Genomic DNA, 27,042 nt, shown 5'->3' on the forward strand with positions numbered 1-27,042 from the left:
GGGATGTGCTTACTTTACCACTCAACAAGCATATGGCCCCAGAGCGAGTGGGTGAGGAGAGATGGGAGTTTGCTGTTCCCTCAGTTGGCTTAAGTTCCACTTTCTTCTCAAAGTGTAAGCATCTTACTGTGTTGAGTTTGATTCTGATATTTAAAGGTACAAAATTCTTTAAGGTAAAGAATTTGATTCTAATATTTCCAACCTGGCTTCTAAAAGCAAAGTAACTACTTCATCCGGGTCTCAACTCAATAAACAGTAATCTGTATTGAACTTCACATGCCATGTGCATCACTGTATAACAAATGGAACGAGAATTGATGCTTATAATGATGCCCCTGAAAATGAGGAAAAGTTTAAATTACATTGTGGTCTAGAATCAGAAGTGCTGGATTTCAGTCATAACTCCTTACTACTGAGTGAGTGATCGTCGGCAAATTAGACAGGTCGCTCAGACTGATCATCCCTGAAATGCATATAATGATATAACACTACGACCTAACTCATAGCTTTGTTGGAGAAACTAAATGAGATATTTTATGTGAAAAGGACTCTGTGGACTGTAAAGTACTATAAAATTGGTGGTTAGTTATCACGCATTGCTTAATGACGCGAAACAGAAGACAGTCAATAAAAGTTTTCATTAAAATAGTTAAAATGAAAATATTTCAACGCTTAAAGGACTAGGTTTTGGTTATCCTGAAAATAACATGTTTATATACTCCATTCCCTTTTATTAATACATAAACTCTGAACAGTCTCTTCATTTATTCAAATCTTATCTTGCCCACTGTTATTTCTAGACGGGTAAAAGAGGGGTTATTATAATTTCAAATGTAGAGGTTTTAAAAGTTAAGTAGTACCCCCCAATGTGTCACAAACATCTGAAGATATTGCAAAGTGTCAAAAATGTAACAAGTTCAGAGTTGTACATTCCCCAATCTTTCATAATTATCAGCAAATAACATCACATGAAATGGCTATAGATTTTGATTCAGCTTGTCACAAAACTACTTGCAACTTCTTCAAGTGTCTGGTATACTTTAGACTTGAAATTGATTATTTATATATTATGGAAGTTCTTTTTGCCTGGTTTTGTTTTGCTTTTTGGTTCTCTGGCGTGTGCCCATATTTTCCATTCTCTCATCCTTTCTATTGGGCTGTAAAGTTCTTTCAGGTGCAAAAACTGTTTGGCTGCAGTAACTAATGCAGCGTTATTCACATAATAAACTTTAAGCAGTGCTCAATAAAAATCTGTAAAAGGTAATGATTTGCTAATCATGTTAATAATCTTTAACCAGATTTAAGGGAATCACATATATGTCTAAATTTCAACATCTTTAAATATAAAATCAGTGGGATAATGCTTATCAAGAACTATTCTTGATTAGATTTCCAGAATTTTAAAACTTTGAATATGCTAAGTAAATTGCAGATCCCAGGCTTTCCTCACAAGAGCTCAAAACTCAATAGTCATAGTGGATTCATACTTTACCCAAAGGGAGAAACTTTGAGATCATTTTTTTAAAATGGCAAATTTAGTTTCATTGTAGGGGATTTTTGCAGCTGAGCATTATTTTCCATTGTATATAATTTGCTTGGAAATAGTCATTAAAGGTTAAGACAATTATATCAAATGATGTGAAATTTCTTTATGAAGAACAGAAATTAATTACAAGCAAAAAGGATTTCTAAATCCAGCTTTCCTTTTGAAATTTAAAATGCAATATAGTTTTAAACTCTGAGTTTGGGATTTTCAAAATTAAAAAATCTTTCATTTTTCTCTTGTGCCATTGTTTGGCATGCAATTCATATCTGCTACATAAAAAAATGAATCCACCTATGGCTGCATATACACAGACATGCATGTGATTATTGTAATTAAAACATCTATGTCTCTCTTTCTGTCTGTATAAACACAATTAATACAACTGAGGATCAGGAGTGAAATTCAAATCTCTAAAATGCTTGCTCAGTTCAAGCATTAGCTACCGAGTAAGCCTAAATTGAGACTTTACCCCCAAATGTTTCCTCAGAAAAGAGATAGCTTGTATTAGAGTCCTTATATTGTCTTCTGTTTCTCCGTTGTTTTATCTTGAACAACAAAGTTGCACAGTAGCCTCAAATAACCTCAAGAGTTGTGAACTTGTGATGCTTATAGAAGTCATCTGACAGAATTGGTTCATGAAAAAAAAAGGGGTGAAGAAACTTGATAAACTATTAGCAATCATTCCTAGGGTATAACCTTACACTTACCAGTGGCGAAGGACATTATAAACAAGACTTTTAAAGATAGTTTAAAAAAGAAAAACAATAAGTTATTCTGATGGGGTGATAAAAAGTACATATCTAAGAAAAATGAAGAGATTATCTCTCCTAATATTTTGTGAATGGGCAGTGAGGTTGGGGATAAAAATTCCAGTGATAACGTTGAGGAAGTAAAACATGACCCTTCTGGTAACTGGCAGCTAGCTAGGCGTGATGGGCCTAATTAAACATAAAAAACAGTAACAGAAAATAAACTAGAGAGACCCAAGGCCACTCCAGGGCCATGTGTGAAACAAGAGAGACAAAGCCACTCTGCTAACACAAAAATGACTCATATGAGGCCTTGCTACTTCTTTAACAGTGACTGCTCGGCCCTGCTTTAATTCTCTCACCTTCTAGACCAAAAGTGTTAAGATACCCCATCATCACATTGGCTCTGTTTCTTCACAGCATCCAATACAGAAATGGCTTCTACTTCCCTAATTCTTCCGTAGAATCATCCAGGCAGCCAAACCCGGCAAGCAGCTCTTTCTGGTGCCCTCTTACTGAGATGCCCCACAATTTCTCTGGAGAGTTTTCTCCCTTGCCGCAGTAAGGTGGATAATCCTAACTTTTGGTTTTTTTCTAACTTTTTGGTTGTAGGTATGTTCCTAGTAGGCACTGGACAGAGAAGTTTAACAGCATCTTACGGGGATTCAAATAGCGCCATATTGCAAATAACTTAGAAGAAAGATGGTGAGTTCTACAATTTTGGAATATACATATGAAGAATGTGAATGGAATTGTTTCATAAAATATAAATGTTGCAAAAGGAATATTTCTAATTAGTGTGTCATTTTATAAAATGTGAGATTGCAAATATGGAGGTGTTAAGAAATTAAATATAATTAGACATTTGGTAATCTCATCCATATTTCTAAGTTTTTATGTGTACAAGCTGCTCAAAAATCTATCATAAATTTTATCTTCTCAATGGGAAAGTGGGGATCTCCTTATATTCAAGCATATGTGATTTGCATTTATTCAACCTTTCATAGTCTAAGACATTTTCCTCAGTTGTAAAGCTAACTTGTATTTTTGTGTGTGTATATGAGGAAGATTGTCGCTGAGCCAACATCTGTGCCAATCTGCCTCATGCCACCACAGTGTGGCTTGACCAGTGGTGCCAAGTCTGTGCCTGGGATCCGAACCTCCCAACCCCAGGCCTCTGAAGTGGAGCACGCGAACTTAACTATCATGCCACTGGGCCGGCTCCTAACTTGTATTTTTAAAAGATAAAATCCTGCTAGTCACATATGTTAATTAATTATAAAATCACTCTAATATTGTTTCTTTCTCTCTATAATTCTTCTCCCAACATTTTCTATTATCATTGACATGGAAATTGTGCTCACCAAATGAGTCAGTCAAAATGGACCTGTTCATTTGGGGGGATAGACTTATGTCTGTTATCTCTCCGTTGATATCTGATATTACAAAAAAAGTTGCACCAGGTAAATGAGATCATATGCCTGATGGATGATTTATAAAATCCAAATATTGTTATAATTATAAATATTTATTTGGGCAACATTTTGACCAACAAGACACCACTTGACCTGCCGTACTATATATAAATCTTCAGACACACATCTGTTGTGAGTGATACATTAAAAATCATCATGCAAAATATTAAATCCTAAGGAAGTTCTTGGAAATGTTAAGATGTTGATGTTGGCAGCAGAACAAACTCGGGAGATCTAATCTAGTTAATTAACAACAAAACAGCTGGGAAAATGGAACATCCCTGGTTGTGATTGACTATAATTGAAAAGGACTAATGATGCTGTCACTTTGCAGCTTATATCTGAGGAAATGATGCCTGGAAGATCATATCGCCTTCTTGACCATTTGTCTATAGCAAGTACTTTGTGTTAAAGGTTTGGGTGGAACCCTTTGGCCAAATACAGAAAGCTCCTAACGCCTTACTTTTTCTGTTACATTTAAAAAGAACTGAAGAGCAGTAATAAAATATATTATTAGATTCATGTTAGCAAGATTTTTTTTGATAATCTAAAAAGTCAGCAAAGCAAACCAGGTGGTTTCATCTTACCACTTCAACAAGTAACCAAGACATTTAAAATTCCATTAATGCTCTCAGTTCTAATATATGGAAGATGATATAAGTATTTCAAAATACATAAATGATTTAAAAAATGTTAACAGAAAGAGCAGGGTTCCAAGTTAAAGAACAGATATGAATAGAAGAAAATATCATCAAATGCTTAAGTTCAAAAGAGAGTTTAAAAAAAGCAGTTTTAAAAACCAAATAACCAAGTGGCTTATTTTGTTTGTAGTTGTCAATATTGTTGTTAACGATGGCAGTTGCTTTGTTGCTTTTTAACTGCTAAATTGGGTACTATTAAGGACCTAGTCATTACTCTGTGGAAGATGGAACATATTAGAAATGATTCCATCATGACTGTATTATCATAAAATATTGTTACAGAAGGTATAACTTAAGCAAAATGTTAAACAATTTGTCTAACTCATCTCATCAATCTTCAACAATTCCTGAAGATGAAGGAACAATATACAAATCAAAGGAAATAAAAGTGTGTGTTGGGGGGGAGAGAGAGCGAGAGAGGAGGTGGAAAGTAAGACAAAAGTGTTTATTTCTTCAATCATATTATTCTAAGATTTTCTCAATAATTTTGCATCAGATATCTAGTGCTACATTTATGCCATTAGTGGAACTGTCCCATAATACATAGTTGACCTTTAACAAGAAGTCTTCAAAAAAAACAAGGAAGAAGTTAGTCAGGAATGACAAAAAAAGAAACTAAAAATTTACTATCTTTGAAAATTAAAGAAATCCTAGAGAAGTTGATAGAGTGAAGAACAAGGAAAAAAATTGAACAGGGATGAGCCCGGCTCCCAAACAGGACTCAACTTGGGAGGTGAGCGTAGGAGCTGAGCAGACAGGCCATCTGATACAGAATGTGGAGGTGCCAATAGACAGTTTTCTAAGAAACAGAATCATTCTCTGATGTGTCCTTAATTAGAATGTCTGCAAGCAGTGGACATACTAATTATCTATTTAAATACTGGATCTTCTATACACACCATGGGGATTTTCATTTTCTTTTTTAAGAATATCACTTTCTGGGGCTGGCCCAGTGGTATAATGGTTAAGTTTGTGTGCTCTGCTTTGGCAGCCTGCGGCATAGGTGCGGACCTATGCACCACTCATTAAGCCACGCTGTGGCAGGCATTCCACATATAAAATAGAGGAAGATGGGCATGGATGTTAGCTCAGGGCCAATCTTCCTCAAAAAAAAAAAAAGACTATCACTTTCTTCTTCATAATTGTTATAGTTTCCAAATGTACCTCCCTCAAAAAACAAAACCAAACTTCTTTCATGAAAATGTACTGCAGGCTACTTGGACCCTTTTCCCTTCTATTAAGGGTGTAAGAAACCTGAATGTTAAGGAGAAAAGGCATTAGTTAAAGCACAATTTTTAAATTTTGATGTATGAAATCAAAGTTGAAAAGAGGCTTTGTTTATGTACTATCAGAGCAATGGATCAGCCTTCAGAAAAATCATCCCTAACCTTTAAAAAGAAGTTTTTGATCCATGCAGAGTTTTAAACAGTCCCCACTTGCCGCCTTGCATTGCTGGGTTCCATGTTCTGAACTATGAGGTTGTTTTTGAGCCTCTAGCATTTGAGGCTACCACAAGCCCCAGCTCATCTTCAGGTATTTCCAAGGTCGCGGCCCATATCAAAAGCTGCATGTGAATCAACACACCTCCAATATCCCAAACCAGTCTTGCCCTTTTCCCACCATCAACTTGAAATGTTGATTCTCCTCCAAACCCAAAGGTTAAATGGCAGAACCGGAATGAGTTTTCACGTAAGTTCTACTTCTTTCAAATGAGCTGACTTGAGAGGAAATGGGGGAGGAGGGAAAGAGAAAAGAGGGAAAGAAAAAAGAAAGCTGACCTTACAAAATGGTTTTAAGGGATGCGAAAGAGAAGGGAAGTTGACCCTTTCTGGCTCTTTTATTTCAGAAAAGTATTTCCTCTTTTACAACATTAATGCGACAGTCGAAAGTAGGTATGCTCAGACATGGCAGATCCCAGTTCTGATCTCAAAGTGGCCCAGGAGTTGAGGGTACGAGGGGAAGTGTGATAAGTTAATGTCAACTGCTTGGATGGTTTACATACAATGAAAACAAAAATTTTCTCACTGACTTTCAATTAAGAAAGTTTTCCCTCTGTTTTTTTACAAAGGCACAGCAGTAAAAGCCAACTTAAACGCACATTTGAAATCAGTAACAGTTGTGCCAAACCCTGCATAAAGTCTTTGAGGATCAAACAAGAGTAGATAGAGTGGACCTAGGAAATGGTCCATTTGTCCGTTTCATCGCTTGCTACGAGAGCCACTCTGTTAACCAAGAAAGATGTCTGCTTGGGGACTGGCTTTCTTTAGAGCATCAACAGAAACCTGAAATTTGCTGGTTTCAGGACCTTCTCTAGCTCTCCAATCTAAATACTGAAAACATTGTTACTTTACGAAAATTATCCTACCGGGCTTGGAACTGGAAGTAAATTATTTTTTTTGGATGTTAGGAGCAGGGACAATGTATTCCTGAATAGATGTCTATTTTGATATCTACAGAGAAATCTGTGCCTTTCAGCATCTGGTATTTGGACATTACGTTTAGGCTAAAACTTCAAATTTACCTAGGGAAATCCCCTGGTAAACTGTAAGGAAAACAAACAATTTTCTAGAAGTGAAGCTTGGGCCAAGCATAAGCAGTGAACTTAGAGACAGAGTCTAAGTCATGATAATGTTGTTTGCAAGGACAAACTAGTTCCGTATAATGAGGTGGTTGACCTGCACTGTTTTGGAGCAGTTTAAACATGAGGGTGAGGCTCGCTAAATTTCAGCCTGCAACATTAGCTAGAGAAACCAGAAGTGATCAATAAACAGCCACCTTTACAGGCTCTCGGGAACTTTCATCATAATGGGAACCATTCTAATTTTGGTCAGGTACAGAACATAGGGTAACCTATACCTAACGGCTATTGATCACTGGACTCTCGATTGCAAAATGGAAGCCACTGATTAGGTATTTTTTGAAAACTGAGCTGGCTTTCCATTTCTCTCCTCATGTAATAGCCTGTGAATAAATGTGTCCTAGGCTTCAAAATGCACATGGAGAAGGGAAACAAGTGGAGAGCTCTCTCCCATGCCAGCTTTTTACCAAAGAGAGAAGCACTTACGTGACATTTCGCTAAAAATTTTTGACCCAATAAAGTACTGAAGCCCGAATGCTGATTTTCCTCTTTCATCAGAAAGAGCAACAGAGAAAAGAAAGGTCACGGACCATATTGTGATTCTTTACAGCTGTTGGAGACAGACAGTATGATGCAGTAGCTTGATTTGAATTAAGCCAAACAATATGAAAAGCATCAAGGCTGGCAAGCGAAGCCATAAAGCCTCAAAGAATTTAATCTACCTTGAAGGTGGGACTACTTTTTGTATTGATAGCAGCGCACCAGGACAGAAATGAGTCCTTTAATGCAATGACTCGTTAATAGCCTTAAGATCCCAATATATAAATAGGATATGTGGATCAAAAAGACAGCTCTGCCTCTGCTGTCGCAGGATGGCCAATATTTCTTTACAAGTTATTTCATTGATTATAAATAGACCACGTCAATGGCAAATGTACGACAGGGGAAGCATAACCCATTATGAGGTAATGGATATTGCTAGAGGTTGCTTCATTACCTTCACTGGCTCAGGGGCTGGTTTTTCCTTGTACAAATGCTGCCCTTTAGACAAAATCCCTTCCACATCCGGCTGTTTAGCTTGAACTGCTGCTTCAGTTTCCTGGGGGAAAAGAACACATACAGTGCAGATTAACTTCACAGTTAGCAAGAAAATTACTAAATTTAAATATACCCTTGGAGACTCCACATGTATTGCAGATCAATTTCTGCATGGGACACACGGGCACAAAAAAAAAGTAGCTTCTAGTGCAGAGAAAAGAAATAGAGGTCTTCGTGAAACACACTAAAACTTTAAAAATTTATCCCAAATCTTCTTGAACTATATCATACTACTATTAGATGGAAGCACAGACATTAATTTTCTACTTTTCCAAAAAGTAAAAGGCAATAATAAGTATGATTTATGAATATGATCAATGTGGATAAATACTATTGTTAGCTTTGATGATCCCAGTAATCCCACTGTTCATTTACTTTACAAACCTCTTATTTTCACAGGATTCTCTTTTGGGCTTTGGCTCCAAAATGTCGTTTTGAAATAGAAACCAAATAATTCTCCCTACATCACTGTCAAAAGTATTTTCTTTCCAAAGAGTAAACACTTAAAGCACAGTATCAAAGGCTTATTAATTATTAAGCAGTCACATCAAACAGGCCTTTTGAGGAATGATTAAAGTATTTTTAAAAACTTGTTTGTTTTTCCTTAGTCTGGAGAACACTGAAGCATGACAAAAACAAAAACAAACAAACAAAAAACCTCTTTAGATATATGAATGCAAAGTGCTTTGTCACTGGCTGCTGTCTAGCTCTCTTGAAGAGAGAACAAAAGAAATGTGCATAAATTGAGGCTGAAGGAAGCGAAGTTAAATATTACAGAAGACTTTTTGGATGGAACACTTGTTAAACACTAGGATGGAGTATCGATTAATCAATGTCAAGCGTCAGTCAGGGCCTGGGCAATCTTCCCCAGATAGCAACTCCTGATTAACCCGTCTCTCTCTTCCTCCCTCTGCCACCCTGGAGCCTCCCAGCACTGCTGTGTGTACGTGTCTTCCTGCCACTGCGTCCTTTATATACTGTGCTTGTACTGTTCTCTTTCAGGGAGTCCTCACAGAGAGTCTCAGGCAAGCTCCTGAACCCAAACTACTGTCATCTTACACGGCACAGCAGGGTGTGTTGCAACTTACAGGTGCTCAGCACATGCTCTTGACAGGGATTTCCTCAATTCTTATTATAATAAATGCCAGTGAGAGGTAGGCACTTTGGTTAAAAGTATCCACCACATTAAGACTAACCCTGTGTGTTAATGGGTATGTGTGCAAAACACACACAAAAACCACTTTTAGGGACAATAATTATGGAAGAAACAAACCTAAAATTAGAAGTATTAATTCACTCTCTATGATAAAAATTCTCAAAGTGATTTTTTAAAGAAATCTTGCAAAATTGTAACAAGCTCAAATTCGGAGTGTACTTTGTGAGGGTTGGGTATTTCTTCCTTTAAAATTGTTTATAAGTGTACTCAGTGTAAATTCTATATCTTCAGAAAACGACCACAGGGGCGGGCCCAGTAGCACAGTGGTTAAGTGAACACGTTCTGCTTCAGCGGCCGGGGGTTCGTCGGTTTGGATCCCGGGTACGGACATGGCACCGCTTGGCAAAAGCCATGCTGTGACAGGTATCCCACATATAAAGTACTGGAAGATGAGCACAGATGTTAGCTCAGGGCCAGTCTTCCTCAGCAAAAATTGGAGGATTGGCAGCCGATGTTAGCTCAGGGCTAATCTTCCTCAACAAAAAACAAAAAAAAAAGAAAGAAAAAAAGAAAAAAAGAAAATGACCACAAATAGTCAATAATTTTACCAATGTTTTAGGTATGCAGCCAAATGATTAACACTAATATTCTTCTCTCTGCCCCTAGTCTTCAAGCGCAGATAAATAGTTCCAAAGAGCACAAAGAATTGATGCTACTATTCAGAAGGCACTGGCAAATAGACAGGATTAAGAGACTGCATTTGATATTACAAGGAATTTCCTTAGGAAATGAACACACAAATTTTAATTCATGAAATTTTCATTGGCAAAGGTACAGAAACAGCAGCAAGGCTGACATTAGGGCAGCCTAGATATTACTTAGAACTCTGAGTTCTAAGCAGATGCTTGTTAGATGGATAAGAAAAGGGGGCATGCCACGTGAAAGGTCCGTCTTTTGCACCTGCAGAAAGTAAAACATTCCCACTTCAGGCCACCAAATTAGCGCTAGATTTAGTCCTCTGATGAATGAGCATTGCAAATTCACATCATCTCCCTTTATAGAAATCTTTCCCGTTGGCATGTCCTTCTATCACCACTATTGTCATCTCTTCGTCCCTCAATGAAATAATGAAGTGTTAAGTACCTAGATCAGATTTACATTTGGCCCTACAGAAATAGAGCAATGGGTGAGAGAAATCATGTTCAGATCTAAAATCTTTGTGGTTACTTCTCCTTGGCAATTTTTTTGAGAACTACATCTCTAATTACATGCACCTTTGATAGATCACTTTAGAAAGGCTATTTTGAAGATAAATTTGTATAGTTTACCTCACTACATTTATTTGCAGTGTGAATTTATTAGTTAAAAGATAGGTCAGTTATTCAGGGTCAAATATTATTGCTTGAAGAGTCAACTATAGTAAACCCAACTAAATTCACTTAAAATATTCTTTAGTATATTTTCTTAAGTTAGTGTGAGAAAAATACACTAATAAGAAGTTGATAACCATCTTGAAAAAATTAAAGTATACGTGAAATAAATTTTAAAATTGTGATAGCCCTCCAGGCAATTAAAACTTGACATGGAAAAATTGAAAGGCAAAGCAAAACAAACAAACAAACAAAAATACACAGCCAAACCACAGGACTGTGCAAAGATAAGAAAACGTTGCTAAAATCCTTAGGTGTGCTGGAAATGCCAACAAACTGCTATAAGGATCTTAACTGTTCTAACAATATTAACAAACTGGAGTCGCTCAAAGTTTCCTATGTTTCAAACACTGTGTACTTCATACACTTTTCCTCATACTTACCCTCCTAGTATTATTTAATTTTACAGATGCTGAAACTGAGGGAGATTAGGTCAATTATCCAAGACCACACGGCCTGCAAATGGCAGAGTCGCGATTGTAACCAGGATGGGTGTGCCACCAAACAGCCACTTTCTCTCTTACTCTTCTGTGTATAGCATGTGTGTGTGTGTGTATGAGTGTGTGCAAAAATTGGCAGTCACATTTCTTAATATCATGTTAATTTTTTCTCCTCCTCTTTAACTCCAATACATTCTACAATATCCTTCCAGGGTGTAAACGAGAGAAAATCCTGTCCCTTCCCACAGAAAAGGAAATAAATTCTTACATAGCCTTTAAACTGCTCCAAGAGTGTGTCTTTGTGGGTTTATGATCACCAAACTGATGATATCCAGGTCAGAGAATTGGTCTGAGTAAACCTTTCATCTCACAGATGGTCTCAAATCTTTATCTGATATAAGATAAGGTGAAGGAGGTCAGTACTAAAATGGAAACACAGCTAATCATAGTGGCCAGTTGTTATAAGTAGAACGTGTTCAACTTCAAAGAACATTCAGACAAGAAGATCTTTATGGGATTTCAACAAAAAAGTCTCACTTCTAATAATAGAACATTTCCATTTAGGTTTTTCCCCTGCCTCATTCTTAATATATCCCCTGCGATGTAAGATCATGCACCAGGAGTTAGGACCCTTATGATGTGACTAGAGTTTTATTTCCATCATAGTGTTGACAGTCCACTACAATCTCATGCATAATTTTAAGAAGATAATTTTTATTAATTAGGTAAGAGGGAGTAACCCTTCATTAATACTCACTAGGAGAATACACGGTGTATTTTTAAATCTATCCCTGATGGGTTTTCGAAGTGGAGTAACTCTTTAAGCATCTTCAGTCTTAGTTCTCTTTTAAAAATTATCTTATGGAGGTCACATTAGCTTATACCAATACATAAATAGTTATTTCTTTTTAAACAGAACTTTTACTAATATTGGGGAGTTGCTGGTCTGAAAAGCAGTGCAGCAATGGTTAGTAACGAAAAAAGACTAAACAACGCCTTTGAGAGTGAAAGTAGCAATTCATATGAAAATTAATACATACTTACATTTTCTAAGAATTGATTTGTTGAATATTATATTTCTAATTCAATATTAAGTTGGTTATGTGCATTTTTTACTACAAATTTGGTGCCCCTACAAATAGTATAAGAGATACATTTTGTCTTGTTTTCCTTTCTCATTTTAAATCTATTTATGTTTCCATCATTTTACCTATTGCTAACTTTAAAATATATATTATGACATAAGGAGAATATTAACAGCCTTTTCGCATATGTTCCAACATTCATACATTCATTTATTCATTTGACAAATATTTATTGAATATGTACTATATTTCAAAATTTTGGCTAGGAACTGCGAATACTACAAGGCATAAGGTAGGCCCTTGCGAAGGATACAAACAATCACATACTAAACTTAGCGTGCAACAGGCATAACATCCTGCAATGTACAATGGGGCACAGAGAAGGAACTGATCAGTTCTGTATTTAAGGGACAACAAGAGGGTAGGGATAGGCCTCAATGGGGGAAGAAAGGCTTGAGCAAAGGCTTGGAACAGAAACAGCTCATCACCTGGTTGACAAAGGGATGGATGATAGAAAGTACTGCAAGAGGGAACCTGGGATATGCAAACACAGGAACCAGAGGCAGCATGGAGACTCCACATGGGGCAATGGGGAGAAATGGTGCAGGAGTAGAAGGCAAGAGCCAGAGAACAGAAGGATCTTTTATACCACCTTAGGATCTTAGTGGAGAAGCCACAAAAGGGTTTTAAACAAGGGAATGACATGTTGTATCCTAATGGATGTTCTAAAAGTGAATATACCTGAACATCTAAATAGATAGATAGATAGATAGGTAGATAGATATAACATCTACTCTTAATGCATGGTTTTCCATTCAAATAAGCTGGTCTGAATGAGACACATATACTGATGCTGAAAACAAGGAAATTTAAGATAAAAGTGACAACTTTTTCCTTAGCAAAGGCAAGTGCCCATTCACTTAGTTTTCTTACTTATAAAGTGTATTTCCTGCTATTTGGCTATTCGGTCAACCACTTTTATTAACAGTTTCTCTATCAAATCTAAGATGTTACGGATTAAAAGGACCACTATTATTTTATGAACTGCTAAGAAAGTTAACAAAAAACAATTAGACTTTGTAGACACTATTTTGGGATATGTCTCAATTTCAGAGATGTTGAAATGTAAAAAACACGTATTTTGGAATCAATGAAATTCTAAGATATGTGTCAATACTATGATTGGTTTATTAGTTGATTATTATTCATTGACTCTGTGAACATGGCTGTCTGGTGGGTGAATACACTTTCTTCCCCACTGACTTTGGGCTTGACCATGTGCCTCACTTTGATCAATGAACTGTGGGCAGAAGTGCCTGTAAGACAGCTCAGCTGGGTCCCTAAAGACAATTCACGATTTTCCAGTACCTCTAGCTCCTGTCTTCCCTCATGAGAGAATAACGTGCCATACAGGAGCTGCTCTTTTAGCCTAGGTTCTGAAGTGAAAAGACATTTGGAGCAGATCCACAGTCTAGAAGGAGAAAACCTGAACTTGACCCATAGTATGGAGTAAAGCCACAGCTCATCTGTAGACACGAGTAATAAATGTTTGCTGTTATAAGTCACTGGGATTTGGGGGTTGTTTGTTACTCCAGCAAGAGCTGACAATTACAACATTATAGGGAAACAAACAAACAATCAAACAAACAAAAAATATATAGCTTTCTGGGATGAAAAAAGCCAAAGCCTTTAAAATAAATGCGCCTTGGTCACATATATTGATTGCACCATCTCTCATTCCACATACAAACTGTTTGCTAAAAAGGGTAGCAAGAAACGAAAAATGAAATGGAATCAATATTGCGTTAGAGCCTGACTTCTCTGGCCTAGATTGTCAGGGAGACTCTGACAAATGAAGGCTGATGGATGGAAAAACACAACATTGTGCAGTTGAGTTTCTTTCTCTTTCCCCTCATGCTGGGTGACTGTTCTTTTATTTATCTGCAATTAGGTTTGCTAGACCACAGCGACGCGGCTCTCCTTCACTGTAACTGCATGCTGTCAAATACGTGCCGAGCTGATTGACAAAGAATGACAGGTTCTCTCTTTCCATTCTGAGCTAATCAAGGGCAGCCCACCAAACGGAGGCTTTTTTCTGATTTGGAGATTTCTGGATTTCAAAAATAATCTGTCTAAATCTACAAAGTATAATACAGCATTGATGGTTAAATTGGCGAGTGTTATGAAACCCAGAAGATAGAATCTACCAGGGTAAATAGTTGGAAGGCTCAAGGCCAGTGAAAGAGTGCACATAGGGAAGACCATCAAGTAATGAGCCTGACATCCAGAAGCCACGCTTAGAAGCCCTCCACTCATAAACAAGGGATTCCAAAGTCTTTTTGGTAGAATTCTTTTGGTAAATGAAATTTCATCAAAAAAATACCAGAACATATTAATTAATTCATTCAGTAAATATTTACTGAATATAAGAGCACCTACTATATTCTAAATATGGTTAGGTACTTGGTATATAACAGTGAATAAAACAGACAAGATTTTCCTGTTCTTGTGAAGCTTACATTCTAATGGGGACAATGGATAATAAAATATAAATTACGGTACTTCAGAGGGTAAAAAGTGCTAAAGAGAAAAAAATAAAGCGTCAGGTAGTGATAAGAGACGTATGTATGGAGTAAGGGAAGATGGGAGGTAGACACTTGAGAAGGCGCCTCCAGAGAAAGCCTCACTGAGAAGGTGGCATTTGAACAAAGTTCAGGAGGAAGTGAGGGAATGAATCAAACAGCTATCTCAGGGAAGAACAGTCCATGCAGCGGAAACAGCAAGTGCAAAGTCCCTGGGGCATGAGTGTCTGACATGTTCAATAAAAACATAAGAAAGCCAGGGTAGGTGGAACCTGGTGAGCATGGGGAGAGAAGCAGGAAGCAAGTCAGAGAGGCTGGGGAGGGTACATCCTTCAGGGCAACTGTGGGGGGACTTTGGCTGTTACTCTGAGTGAGATCAGGAACCACAGGAGATTTTTCAGCAGAGGAGTGATGTGAGCTGACTTATTTTTTAATAGATCCTTCTGGCTGCCGTGTTAAGATTAGACTGAAGAAATGTAGAGAACAGATAGTAAAGGGCAGATTCCCAAGGGGGTTAGTTAAACACACGTTGCTTAGAGGAAAGTACTGGTTTGTGGCAACTTGATGCACTTTCTCTAAAAATCTTTATACTTATGGTTCTTAAGTGAGGACTAAATCTCTGCTCTGGTTTAATAGCAATACCGGGCACTGCTTTTTTTTTTTTCCTTTGCTGAGGAAGATTCACCCTGAGCTAACATCTATTACCAATCTTCCCCTTTTTCTGCTTGAAGAAGACTAGTCCTGAGCTAACATCTGTGCTAATCTTCCTCTATCTTGTATGTGGGCCACTGCCAAGCATGGCTGATGAGTGGTGTAGGTCCACACTTGGGATCCAAACCCACAAACCCAGCCTCTGAAGTGGAGCGCGTGGAACTTAGCCATTAAGCCTCGGGGCCGGCTCCAGGTCACTGCTTTAAGCAGAGTTATTTATTGAAACTGGTGCTCCCCAGGTTTTACTATGTTCCTAAGTCCTTAGTGGTGAAAAGTGTGGGCTCTTGAGCCTGGCTACCTAAGTTCCAATCTTGACATGAATTGATTATTTGCAACGGAGACCATATGTCTCATAAATCCTAAAATATATTCTGAGACCTTTGCTATCTGGACCTTTCCAGAAAAGGATCAGCCAACTGCTGATCCAGAGAAATGGTTGGGTTTGGGATTTGTGGCCCTAAAAACCTGCAGGTACACAGAAAAATTATATGGATACTTATTTTTAAAGGTAAAACATGAGAGACATTTTGCTTTTTATCTCCTTATATAGACTCATAGAGATAGTCAAACAACTTATAGTTATACTTTAGAGCAGGCTCAACAAATATTTTCTATAAGGGGCCAGATAGTAAATATTTTAGGCTTTGTGGGCCATATGGTTCCTATCATACCTGAATCCTACCACTGCAGCGTCAAAGCAACCATAGACGATACGTAAACAAATGAGTGTGGTTGTGTTCCACTAACACTATTTACAAAAACAGGTGGTGGACTGAATTTGGCCCTTGGACTGTAGTTTGCTGACTCCTGCTTTAGGATATTACAGTGTTGTTAGAAGTAATCAGATCAAGGATAAGAATATCTGGGTTCTAGGCTTATTAATTCACGAGTTGGGGTAAGTCACTTAAACTTGCTGAGTTTCAGTATCCTTAATTATAAAATAAATGAAAATGACAGATATTATTGTGGATAAAGGGTTAACAACCCCTTTTGCCCTTCTGCATGAGAATGTGAGCTTTGAAGAACTTTCCGGCTGTATTCTCCTTGGAAACCTGATAAAATTGGAATGTCAAATATGTTGGTAGCCAACATGGCTTCTGCTGAAAAAAAAAAAGACTGATTGGTAAATAAAACATGGCTCGGGAGTTCTATGTCTGAACTACAAACGCCTGATGGAAAGCCATAGTTCTGGGAATCCACTGAGTGTAGTAATGCTTGTAACCGAGCATGTACCTTTCATGGATCTTGGAAACTCTACCTGTTTTAAGACATTGGCTCCTGGGGCGCATGAGGCTTTTAGACCAGGGTTGACTCAGCACCTCTGTGTGAGTCTCCTCCCTTTGCACCTGAGCTGTCTTTTGAGAGTGGGCAGCTGCTGCAAAGAGAATAGCACCTGGATGGCTCTGTGAATGCTGCCCAGACTGTTGTGCATTCTAACCCCACGGAAGAGAGATGCCTCACCCTGCCCTCCTGGGAAATTGTGTTTCTGTTCCTGTATCCTTCTAAGTGAATTTGAAGCTGAATGTGGTTAATGGTAGCCTTGTTCAGTTGCACCGAAGAAAGGAAGACTCACTGATGGGCTTTCCCATGATCATTTCTAAGACCCACATTTTCTTTCCACAGATTAACTGCTCTGAGATTGGGATACGTTTTATAAATGATGGTGTGTCACAATCTAATTGGCAGCATGTTTTTCTTAGTGACAGATAAAATGATGCAAATTCTAATCAATGGTGTCTTAGAAACAATGAACTACGGTATGTGACCAGGATATTCATAGTAGGTCAGCATCAAATGATTTAGTGTATGCAAAAGTAATGTTAATTGCTACCATTTATTGAGAATTTACTAAGTATAAACACCCAGCTATGCATGTAACATAAATTATATTAGTTAATCTCATTCGATCTCTACTGCAGAGCTTTCCAGCAGGCATTATTATAATTTTTCAGATTAAAAAACTAGAGTCATGAGAGGTTAGGGAAGTTGCCTAAGGTAGAAGCTAACAAATGGTGGATGTAAGATTTGAATCCTGGTCTGTCTGATGCATATTCTTCATTCTTACTTATTATACTATAGGGTCTATGAATTTGTTTAAGTATGTTACATATATAAAATTAGATTTTATTTGCTGAATCACAGGGTTTAGAACCAGAACAAAGTAGTTTTGATTAACATGTAATTTTAGTTTAAACTGGGATTTTTCAACCTCAGCACCATTCACATTTTGGTCCAGATAATTCTTTGCTGTAGGGGGCTGCCCTGTGTATTGTACGATGTTTTGCAGCATCCCTGGTCACTATTCACAAGATGCCAGTAGCTCTTCCTCCTCCCCCAGGTGTGACAACCAAAAATATCTCCAGAGATTAACAAATTCCCCTGGAGGATAAGATCACTTCTGGTTGAGAGCCATTGAATTAGTGAATATATGAATGAACCAATGAAAGAATGTCTATCTGCTCATGGTCTACATTTCCAGTGTACGTGAAATAGTATGATTTATTAGTATGATTTTATATGAATACCTTTCTTTACTTTCTTTTGTATGGAACATGTCTATATATTTTTTTCAGATGTACTCTCATGCACACTATAACTCTTAAACCACACTTGAATGTGGTTCTTTTTTTTGTGGTGAGTAAGATTGGCCCTGAGCTAACATCTGTGCCAATCTTCCTTTATTTTGTATGTGGGATGCCACCACAGCATGGCTTGACGAGAGGAGTGTAGGTCTGCACCCGAGATTGGAACCTGTGAACCCCGGGCCACCAAAGCAGAGCACACGAACTTCACCACCACAACACTGGGCTGGCCCCTGAATGTGGTCCTGGGATGAACTCTAATTATAATTGTATATTTCAGTTTCTGGCTGAACTGTTCCTAAAAACACTGCTTTAAATATCCCAAAGGGACAAAGGAACATAATGGATTCTGTGGAATAGAGAAGCGTATATAACAGAAAGTCAGATTACCATGCCTCTGAATCATCTTTTTCTTGTTTTGCATATTCACCTTGGTCAGTAATATCTGCATTATTGTAAACCAATATAGCACAACTCAAAGTTATTATCCATGTGGCAATTGGGCATAGTTCTTGAAGTCTTGATAGAAAGTATTTATTTTAAAAAATCTAAGTAGGATTAAACACTGGAAGTTTCTTTTTTAAACATAAAACAGCACTTAGGGTAATTTTCATTAAAAGCAAAAAAAAAGGGCAACTCAATTCTGACTTTATGATTGACACATTTCAAATAAAATTAAAGATGCTTTGTTTTTTACTAAGTGCTACGCCAAAATTATAGTCATTATCTAAAACAACTCTTTCTAAATTCTTCCATAACTTGTAAACTCAAGTAATCAAGTGGGTAACTGAATTAAACTTGTGTTTAAAAAAAAACAGCAATGATAAAATCTAAGGTTTCTTTCCAAATAGCTTTTCCTTAAACATATACAGAAAACAAAGCAAACATGAGGTTTTCTGAAATCAAGAACACTTGATGGAATAAAGCCTCTTCTTTGGTTCGCACAACTTGTCAGTCTTCATCTTGGGTCCCAGGTCTTCATCTAGCCTGCCATACTTAATTTTTATATTCTTGTACCTCTCTATGATTTCTACCACTCCAGCTAAGTAAACATTTTCACTGGTCTCCTGTAAAATCAGTGATAAGGTTTTGGATGAGGAATTGGGGGGGTCTATATTTTAGACGCATATAACTGCTAGAATCTAGAATATACGGAGACCTCATATTGATCTGTAAGAAAAAGCAAACAATCCAAGAAAAAACTGGGCAAAGTACTTGAAGAGTCAGCTGATAGAAAGAAATATCCAACTGGCCAACAAACATGAAAATCTGTCAACCAGGGCTATGCAAATTAAAATAATAAATTCATGCCACTTCCTGTTGCTGGTGGAAAGCAATTTACAATATATAATAAAGATGTGAATACTCTAATAAGTCAGTAATTTTACTTCTAGGTATTGTCACATGGGTTTATGAGGAGACCTACAAAGAATGTTCTTTTAGCATTGTTCACATTGTGAGAAACTGGAAACTAATGATCATTCATTCCTAATCTCATAACCCTATTGTTTTGTTCCTATTCAAATCAAAAATACTTTTAACAGATTACTTTTCTATTCTAAAGTCACTTTAAATCATCATTCTTATTTTGTACGGTGTACAAAATTCCACTTAACTTAGTTGTAAGCAAAGTGAATGCTTTCATTCATAACTTACTCATTGAAGATATTAAAGATAATAAAAGAATAATGCTGTGTCTAACAAATTTGACTTCAGCTATGACAGCATACACAGTATAATATCTCAGATAACATCCGTTTAGTTTTGAGTGAAGAATAAGAGTGTGTATGTGTGTATGTAGATGTGCATAATTTTGTATTTGTGTTATCTCTCCAATTATGTAAATCACTAATACCTATTATTATGCTAATACTAGAAGATACATTGTAGTAAAGGTTACCATGAATTATTAATTTTGTATTTCTTATCACCTGTTTCATCAAATAATTTAAAAGACAAAGATGCCCACCCATCCATATTTTCTCTGCATAGTCTTCACAAAAGTTCTCTCAAAAACACTTGAAAATTAAAAGTATGCACACATGGCTTTGTAATTTCATGGGTCAATAAGTAAAATTTTAGTTGTATCCTACACACTCTTATGAGTGCTTCCATATTTTGCCTTTTGAATGCTTAACAAAATTATTAATTTCAAGAAAATCCATCTCATTTTAACAACTAGCTTGTTATATAATCAGTTATTATTATAAATGCACTTTGAGATTTTCAACCTTAAAATTAAAACTATTATTAAAATAGTTCAATTTAAATAATTATGGCCACTTTTATTAACTGTATACTTTGTGCCTTCTTATGATCAGTAACTGCTGAATATTAATTACGTCCAGAGGAGGCAATGAACTATTCAAAAGTTGGAAGCTATGACTTCAGAAGTTGGACATGCACACTCTAAGTTTTTCATATATATTGTTTTGAAATTACACAGCAAATTAAATGCATTTACACTGGGTGATAATTTAAGTAGTTAATTTACAACGAAGGTGTTTCTTTTTCAAAATATATATCAGATATATATTGAAGTATTTGGTATCCTCCATCATATGTATAACTCCATATTTATTTCCAATATGTGAATGAATGAGTCTAGTCACACTAATGCTACTGCTCAAAGGAGAACCAGGAAGAATGAGAGAAAGATATGACAAGGAGAACAGCAGATACGTGGCAATTTGGAAGTATCTGGAACACAAAGGAGACTTCTAAGTCTACTACAACGGACTAAAGAAAGTAGTAACATTGGCTAATTTTGTCTACTGGATGATAGGAGTACTTATAATATATAACATAGAATTGTATTTGCTAATTAGATTTATATTTTAAATTTTTTTTAAAGATTTTATTTTTTCCTTTTTCTCCCCAAAGCCCCCCAGTACATAGTTGTATATTCTTCGTTGTGGGTCCTTCTAGTTGTGGCATGTGGGATGCTGCCTCAGCGTGGTTTGATGAGCAGTGCCATGTCCGCCCAGGATTCGAACCAACGAAACACTGGGCCGCCTGCAGCGGAGCGCGCGAAATTAACCACTCGGCCACAGGGCCAGCCCCTAGATTTATAATATACTCTTATTTTCAATGACATAGAAATTAATACAATAAGTGTAATCTCAGGATACAGAACTCTATATTCAAGAGAAAATACCACTATGGCATTTCTAAGCAAATTTAGTGCACAAAGTTTGGTTATGCCTTCATTAGGGAGAATCATGTGACTTGTGATATATTTTCCCACTAATAAAACCTGTTTTTTGAGTTTAAATATTTCCAGTATTCCTTAAAACTCTATCCTTAGAATGCTATAGAGTTTCATTAGAGATATCCGTCTTCAAGTTAGTTTCCACCAATCATTTTGGTAAAATTTTTTTAACTCTGAAATATGAGTAGAAGTTTAAATTGGTATAAGTTTATGAGATGACAATTGAATAGTAAAATAGCTTTACTTAAAATAAGTATTCCTTAAAGTGTTCTCTAACATTAAATGATTTTTCTATGTACTTATCTTTTCTTCCTCTTTTAAAATAAAATCACAAAGATTATGGCCATAGATTTTCTTGCTGTTGCTTTTCCCCTCCGCACCTGATACAATGTTCTATCTGTAAACACCAGGTCCACACTCTCCCCTCAAAAACATTCCAACAAGTGGCTTTATGTTGCTGCATCTTCTTGGCAGTCATCCTTACCCATAATGATAGGCGTACTTGCTTTTAGAGGTGTCATAATCATGTATTTAGAATTTGAAATGTTCTTCAGTGGTAACTCAGATTTAAGGATTCCTTTAGCAACCAATACAGTTTAGTGAGCAGAACATGGCATTTTGTGATTAAAAACAGAAGTTCACAGCCACAAGGTCAGTAGGGTAGACACTAACCAGGCAGACAAGGGGCATTTCTGCAAAGACCAGAGGGTCAAGGAGAGTATAGAGACCTGCATGGGGACCATAGGTCATGTATGCTACGTAATGTTCTCTCACCTGTCAATCCAGATGTCATCCTAGAGAGGAGCAGGAAAAGAGTGAAGGAACCTGAAAGACTGCCCACTTAGCCAAGAGATACCAATTCACATAAAGAGACTGGTAAAGTTGTTTCAGCGTAGGACCTTTCTTTTCACTACCCAACATGGGGGAAGTTTATGAAGATCAGTGAAGAATAAAGAAGTTGCATTTGTGTGATTCAATATTTGACCCCAAGGCCCAGCCCCAGTGGCCTAATGGTTAAGTTCAGTGTGCTCTGCTTCAGCAGCCCGGGTTCGATTCCCAGGCACAGACATTACCACTCGTCTATCAGTGGCCATGCTGTGACAGTGGCTCACATACAAAACAGAGGAAGATAGGCAATAGATGTTAGCTCAGGGTGAATCTTTCTCAGCAAAAAAAAAAAAATATATATATATATATATATTTGACCCCAAGACATATCTATACAACTCCTCCTGCATATTTATTATATTTTTGACTATTCGCCTACTTAAGAATCCATGACAGTGTTTCTCAAAGTGTAATTCCAAGACTAGCAGTATCACCAGGGAACTGCATTTTAACAAGATCCCCAGCTTATTCCACCCACACTAAAGTTTGAAAATCATGGCTCTAGATAGTGTATGCTAGAATTGGGAATGAATAAGTGTTAATCTCAGAATTTTAATTCATTTTCATACTTGTCTTATGGATATAAGATGTATCTTCCAATGATACCGCTTTATGAATAAACAGCTTCAAGGATACAGATTTTTGAGACAGAAAAATAAGAAAGGTGGCTGCATCTTTTTTAAAAGTTATGATTAGAAAATTGGTACTGTTTTGAACATTGCAAAGTGCAAGTGCACAGCATTTCAGAATGTATCTGAAGTCTCATCCTGCTATTTTCTACCAACACACACTGCCACCAAGGATGGTAACTTGCAAGTTCAAAACCTTCCTCATTTAACTTCCATTGTCTCCACCCTGTATTCTGTCTGCCAGTCAATGCCGTCCCTTGGGCAATATAGTCGGTAAACCAGGTCGTCCACTCATTCACTTAAACAGAAGTTGTTTGAAAACTATTGGAAGTGCTCCCATCTTTCTTCTCCACACATACTCAGAAAGGGATGGCATTCATATGCAGGGCAGAGTTTTCTTTTGAGGGAAATTAAAAAATAACGACATCATTCCTTCCAATATTCTCACATGGCCTACTCCAAAAGTATCATTACATAAACTTGCTTTTAGCAGAGCAGTGGAAGACTGCTAAGTAAAAAATTAAAATTGTAGTACAGTAAAAGCATGATTTCAAAAAAGTACAAAAAAGGTTTAGGGTGACAAAATGGCTTTTTAAAGTATATTTGGAGCAATAGAATGATCAAGGAAAGGATAGGTCTGCTTTTGAAGTAGATGGTATAATATTGCTGAATGAAAAATAAAAGGGGGGACCCTTTAATTCCTCTTGGGTTTGTTTCTTGTATGTCAAGAGGAACGATATCCTGACTGCAAAGAATAAAACAAACAGCAATGAGAGGTAACTGGTGGCCAAGATGGGTAAAGAGATTAGAAAGTCCCCAGCTGCTCAGAATTAACTCTCTTGATCTAGATAAATTACATCTCAGGACACTAATAAAATTGGCAAGTTAAATGAGAAACCACTATGGGTGGTCTGGAAGATCGGAAAAGTGCGGTTTTGATTTTCAAAAGGAAAAATATGGTGTGGGAATGAAATTTTAAGCTTCCAAATAGTTATTTAAGACTTGGCTAGAAAATGTAATGCAGAGAGCAGCAACAAGCTTTCTTCAGTTAATGAAGTATTTCGAAAGAATGGGAGAAGGTTGACACAGGTGCTTTGAAAAGACAAACCCTGTCATACCCATTAGATGTTGTTAGATTGATAGAAAAAGAAAGCAAATATTTACAGACTTGTTCCAAATTGTTTAAAAAAATTAAATCTGCACTTATTGTATAATTTGTCATCATGTTGAGTTTCTGTACAGGATTGTTTTCTAAGAAGGGCAAAGACCATTCCTATGCAATTCAAAGGTTTGCTTTAATATTTTCAAGTTATAACCTTAAGACTAGAATCTATTTGTCTTAAGAAACATTCGCTGGAATCCTTGTAAAAAATCCTGTTTTTACTTCAAGTTGTAAACTGTATTTGTCTCAATAAGAAAAAGACCAATAACCTATGAGAAATAAAACTGACCACAAATATAACAAACAGTGCACAGAGAACGGAATATAAATGATTCTGACACATTTTTTGATTCTGAAAAAAATTCATCCTCACTCAAAAGAAGAATGCAAAGTAAAATTACAATGAGATGTCATTCTTTTTCTTGCTTAGCAAAGGTCAAAAAGGTTGATGACAAACTGAGTTGGCAAACATGTGGGGGGAAAACACTCCGTATTACTGATGGAGTGCTCTATGCAGAGCAAATTGACCATATCTACTAAAATAACAAATACCATTTCGACCCAGCCATTTTACTTCTAGGCACTTATCCTCCGGATATACTTGCAATATATGAAATGACATGAGCATAAAGTCACACATTGTCATATTGTAGCAGGAGTAAAACTTGAAAACAAACTAAATGTTCATTAACTGGAATGTTGGTTAAATGGATTATGGTACCTCCTTAGAATACAGTAGTATGCAATTGCAAAAAAAGAGAACATTCTTAAGGTGCTAATATGGCAAACAATTGTCAGTATATAACATTAAGTGGAAGAAAAACATGGTTCAGAAACAGTATTTACAGTATTCTACTAGCTGGGTTTTTTGTTTTTTAAAAAGAGGATAGGAAAAGGAAAGAATATATACACAAACATACACACACTCACATCCTATCCTTGGATGCTATTAAAGAAATGGATAACCTTGGCAGCCTACGGGGAGAGAAACTTGGTGGCTGAAAGATGGAGATGCAAGGGAGGATTTAGGTCGTTTTATGCTTTTGAATTTTGTAAATTTTGTACCACAAGAAAGTATTAACTTTTCAATAAATACAATGATTTACACTATTAAAGTTTGCCATAGAAGGAGGAATTTATTCTCAACTTTGTAATAATTAACCCAATATGACCTTACTGACAGAGTACTAATGAATTCATTTTGTATAAGAGGAATGTGCAGATTCTCTTAAAATTAGAAACAAAAATGAAATGATATCTAAACGAAAACAACAGTTTCGCAAAACAATACCCATACGATATGCTATACAATGTGATAATTTGTAACATAGTCCACTCTATCCTATGCTATCTTACTCTATTTCATTTTATCCATTAAATTGATTTGTCATTCATCCTTAGCTCTCCAGCAATGACTTGAGAAACAATTCTTTAAATTATCTCCTCCTCTTTATCTCTATTACCAAAGTCCTCAACCAGGACCCAGTTTCTCCTCAACCAACTCTGTAACCTCCTGACTACACTTCCTCTTTTGGTACCACACTCCTCAAATTTTGGAGTTTGCCAGTCACCCCTCTTTAATGATTCCCACATCTCTCAAGGATAATGTCTAAACTCTTTAAAGTGGTATATAACCCTCACCAAAACTGGGCTACACTTCAACATCACTGAATTTGTTTCTCTTCCCACACTTCATGCCATGAATCACTTCCGTATCTTTGTTCTTGTCACCTCTTCTCTTTGGAACCCTTTTTCTTTCCATCACATACATTTCACTTTATCAGTTCCTACTCATATTTTAAAGATCCAGCTCAGGCATCATATCCTCCAGGAAGCTGTCTTGAGACCAGAGCTTCTCAAACTTCAGAAAGTGGAAGTATCTTCTGGAGGGCTTACTAAAACACAGATTCTTGAGCTTCACTCCCATCTATTCTGATTCAGGAGGTCTATGGAGAGGCCCAAATATTCGCATTTCTAACAAGAGTCTAGATGCTGAAGCTGCTGGTGGCCTAGGGACCATAGTTTCGTAGCTGTGCTCTAAACAACACCCTGGCCGGGTTGGGTATCATTCTTTTGGGTTATCATAGCATCCTGTAAGCATACTCACTACACTGCATTGTAATTGTTTCTTCATTGACCGCATTTAGTACACTGAGAATATTTATACATCAACTCACCCCTAAGCAAATTGAGAATGAGGGTCATCTTAATATAGTAGCACATTGTAGTTAATCAATAAATGGTTTGTTAGTTGAACGGAAGTTTCGTTAGCTTAGCCTCATGTCTTTCTCTGCCTAGACAGGTTGATCAGGGATATATGCAAATAAAGTTCATGGACATTTCAGCAATACGTTTGATAAAGTCTCCAAATGAATGTTTATGGACAAAATGGAACAATATGAACTGGGTAGGAAATAAAGCAAATAGAGTTTGGTAACTAATTGAACAATTGCCAAAGGAAATTGATGGTTGACTTCATGTCAAAATACAGGCAGGTTTCCAGTGATGTACTGCAGGGCTCTGTCTTAGGATTCAGTCTATTCAAGCATTTTTTTCACAACATAGATGAAGTTATAGAAGGCAGATCCATCAAATGTGAAGTTGAAGAAAAACTAAGAGATTGCAGTACGTTGCATGTTGATTCCAGATCTCAAGATCACCTCCTCTGTATCTCTATTATCAGTTGGACTGATGGGTTAACAAATTTATTAAGGATTCAGGTAGCTTGGGGTTAAGAACAGGTTTTCTTTCTTGAGGGGCAGAATGAAGGGGGAAGTAGTAGGGGGGTCAGAACAATCAGAACTGAAGCAGGGGAGGCTGTGAGCAGGAGACAGTGAGTGAAAATGGAGAAACTGAAAACACCAGAGATGAACCGGAAACCAGACACAGAACAGCAATGCTAGTTACAGACGCTGCCTCCCAGTGGCAGTAGGTTTGTGTGTTCTCTGCTTTGGTCAGGACCGGATCAGGAAATGGGAGGCACTGGACCTGAGCTTCAGGAACCTTGGTGGATAAGCCT

The 27,042-nt window shown here is 36.9% G+C and overlaps 1 protein-coding gene across 11 annotated transcripts in view; it reads right to left on the bottom strand.

Annotated features, from left to right (window-relative positions):
* The window catches only part of DMD (dystrophin), a 2,262,230-nt gene that overhangs the window by 644,480 nt on the left and 1,590,708 nt on the right, over window positions 1-27,042 (bottom strand). For all 11 annotated transcript variants that reach the window (XM_023633802.2, XM_070257261.1, XM_070257256.1 and 8 more), the window contains one exon: window positions 8,047-8,148. In XM_023633802.2, the coding sequence (XP_023489570.2) occupies window positions 8,047-8,148 (102 nt within the window). The remainder of the gene's footprint in view (window positions 1-8,046; window positions 8,149-27,042) is intronic.

Source organism: Equus caballus, chromosome X (genome assembly GCF_041296265.1).
Source record: "Equus caballus isolate H_3958 breed thoroughbred chromosome X, TB-T2T, whole genome shotgun sequence".
Lineage (NCBI taxonomy): Eukaryota > Metazoa > Chordata > Mammalia > Perissodactyla > Equidae > Equus > Equus caballus.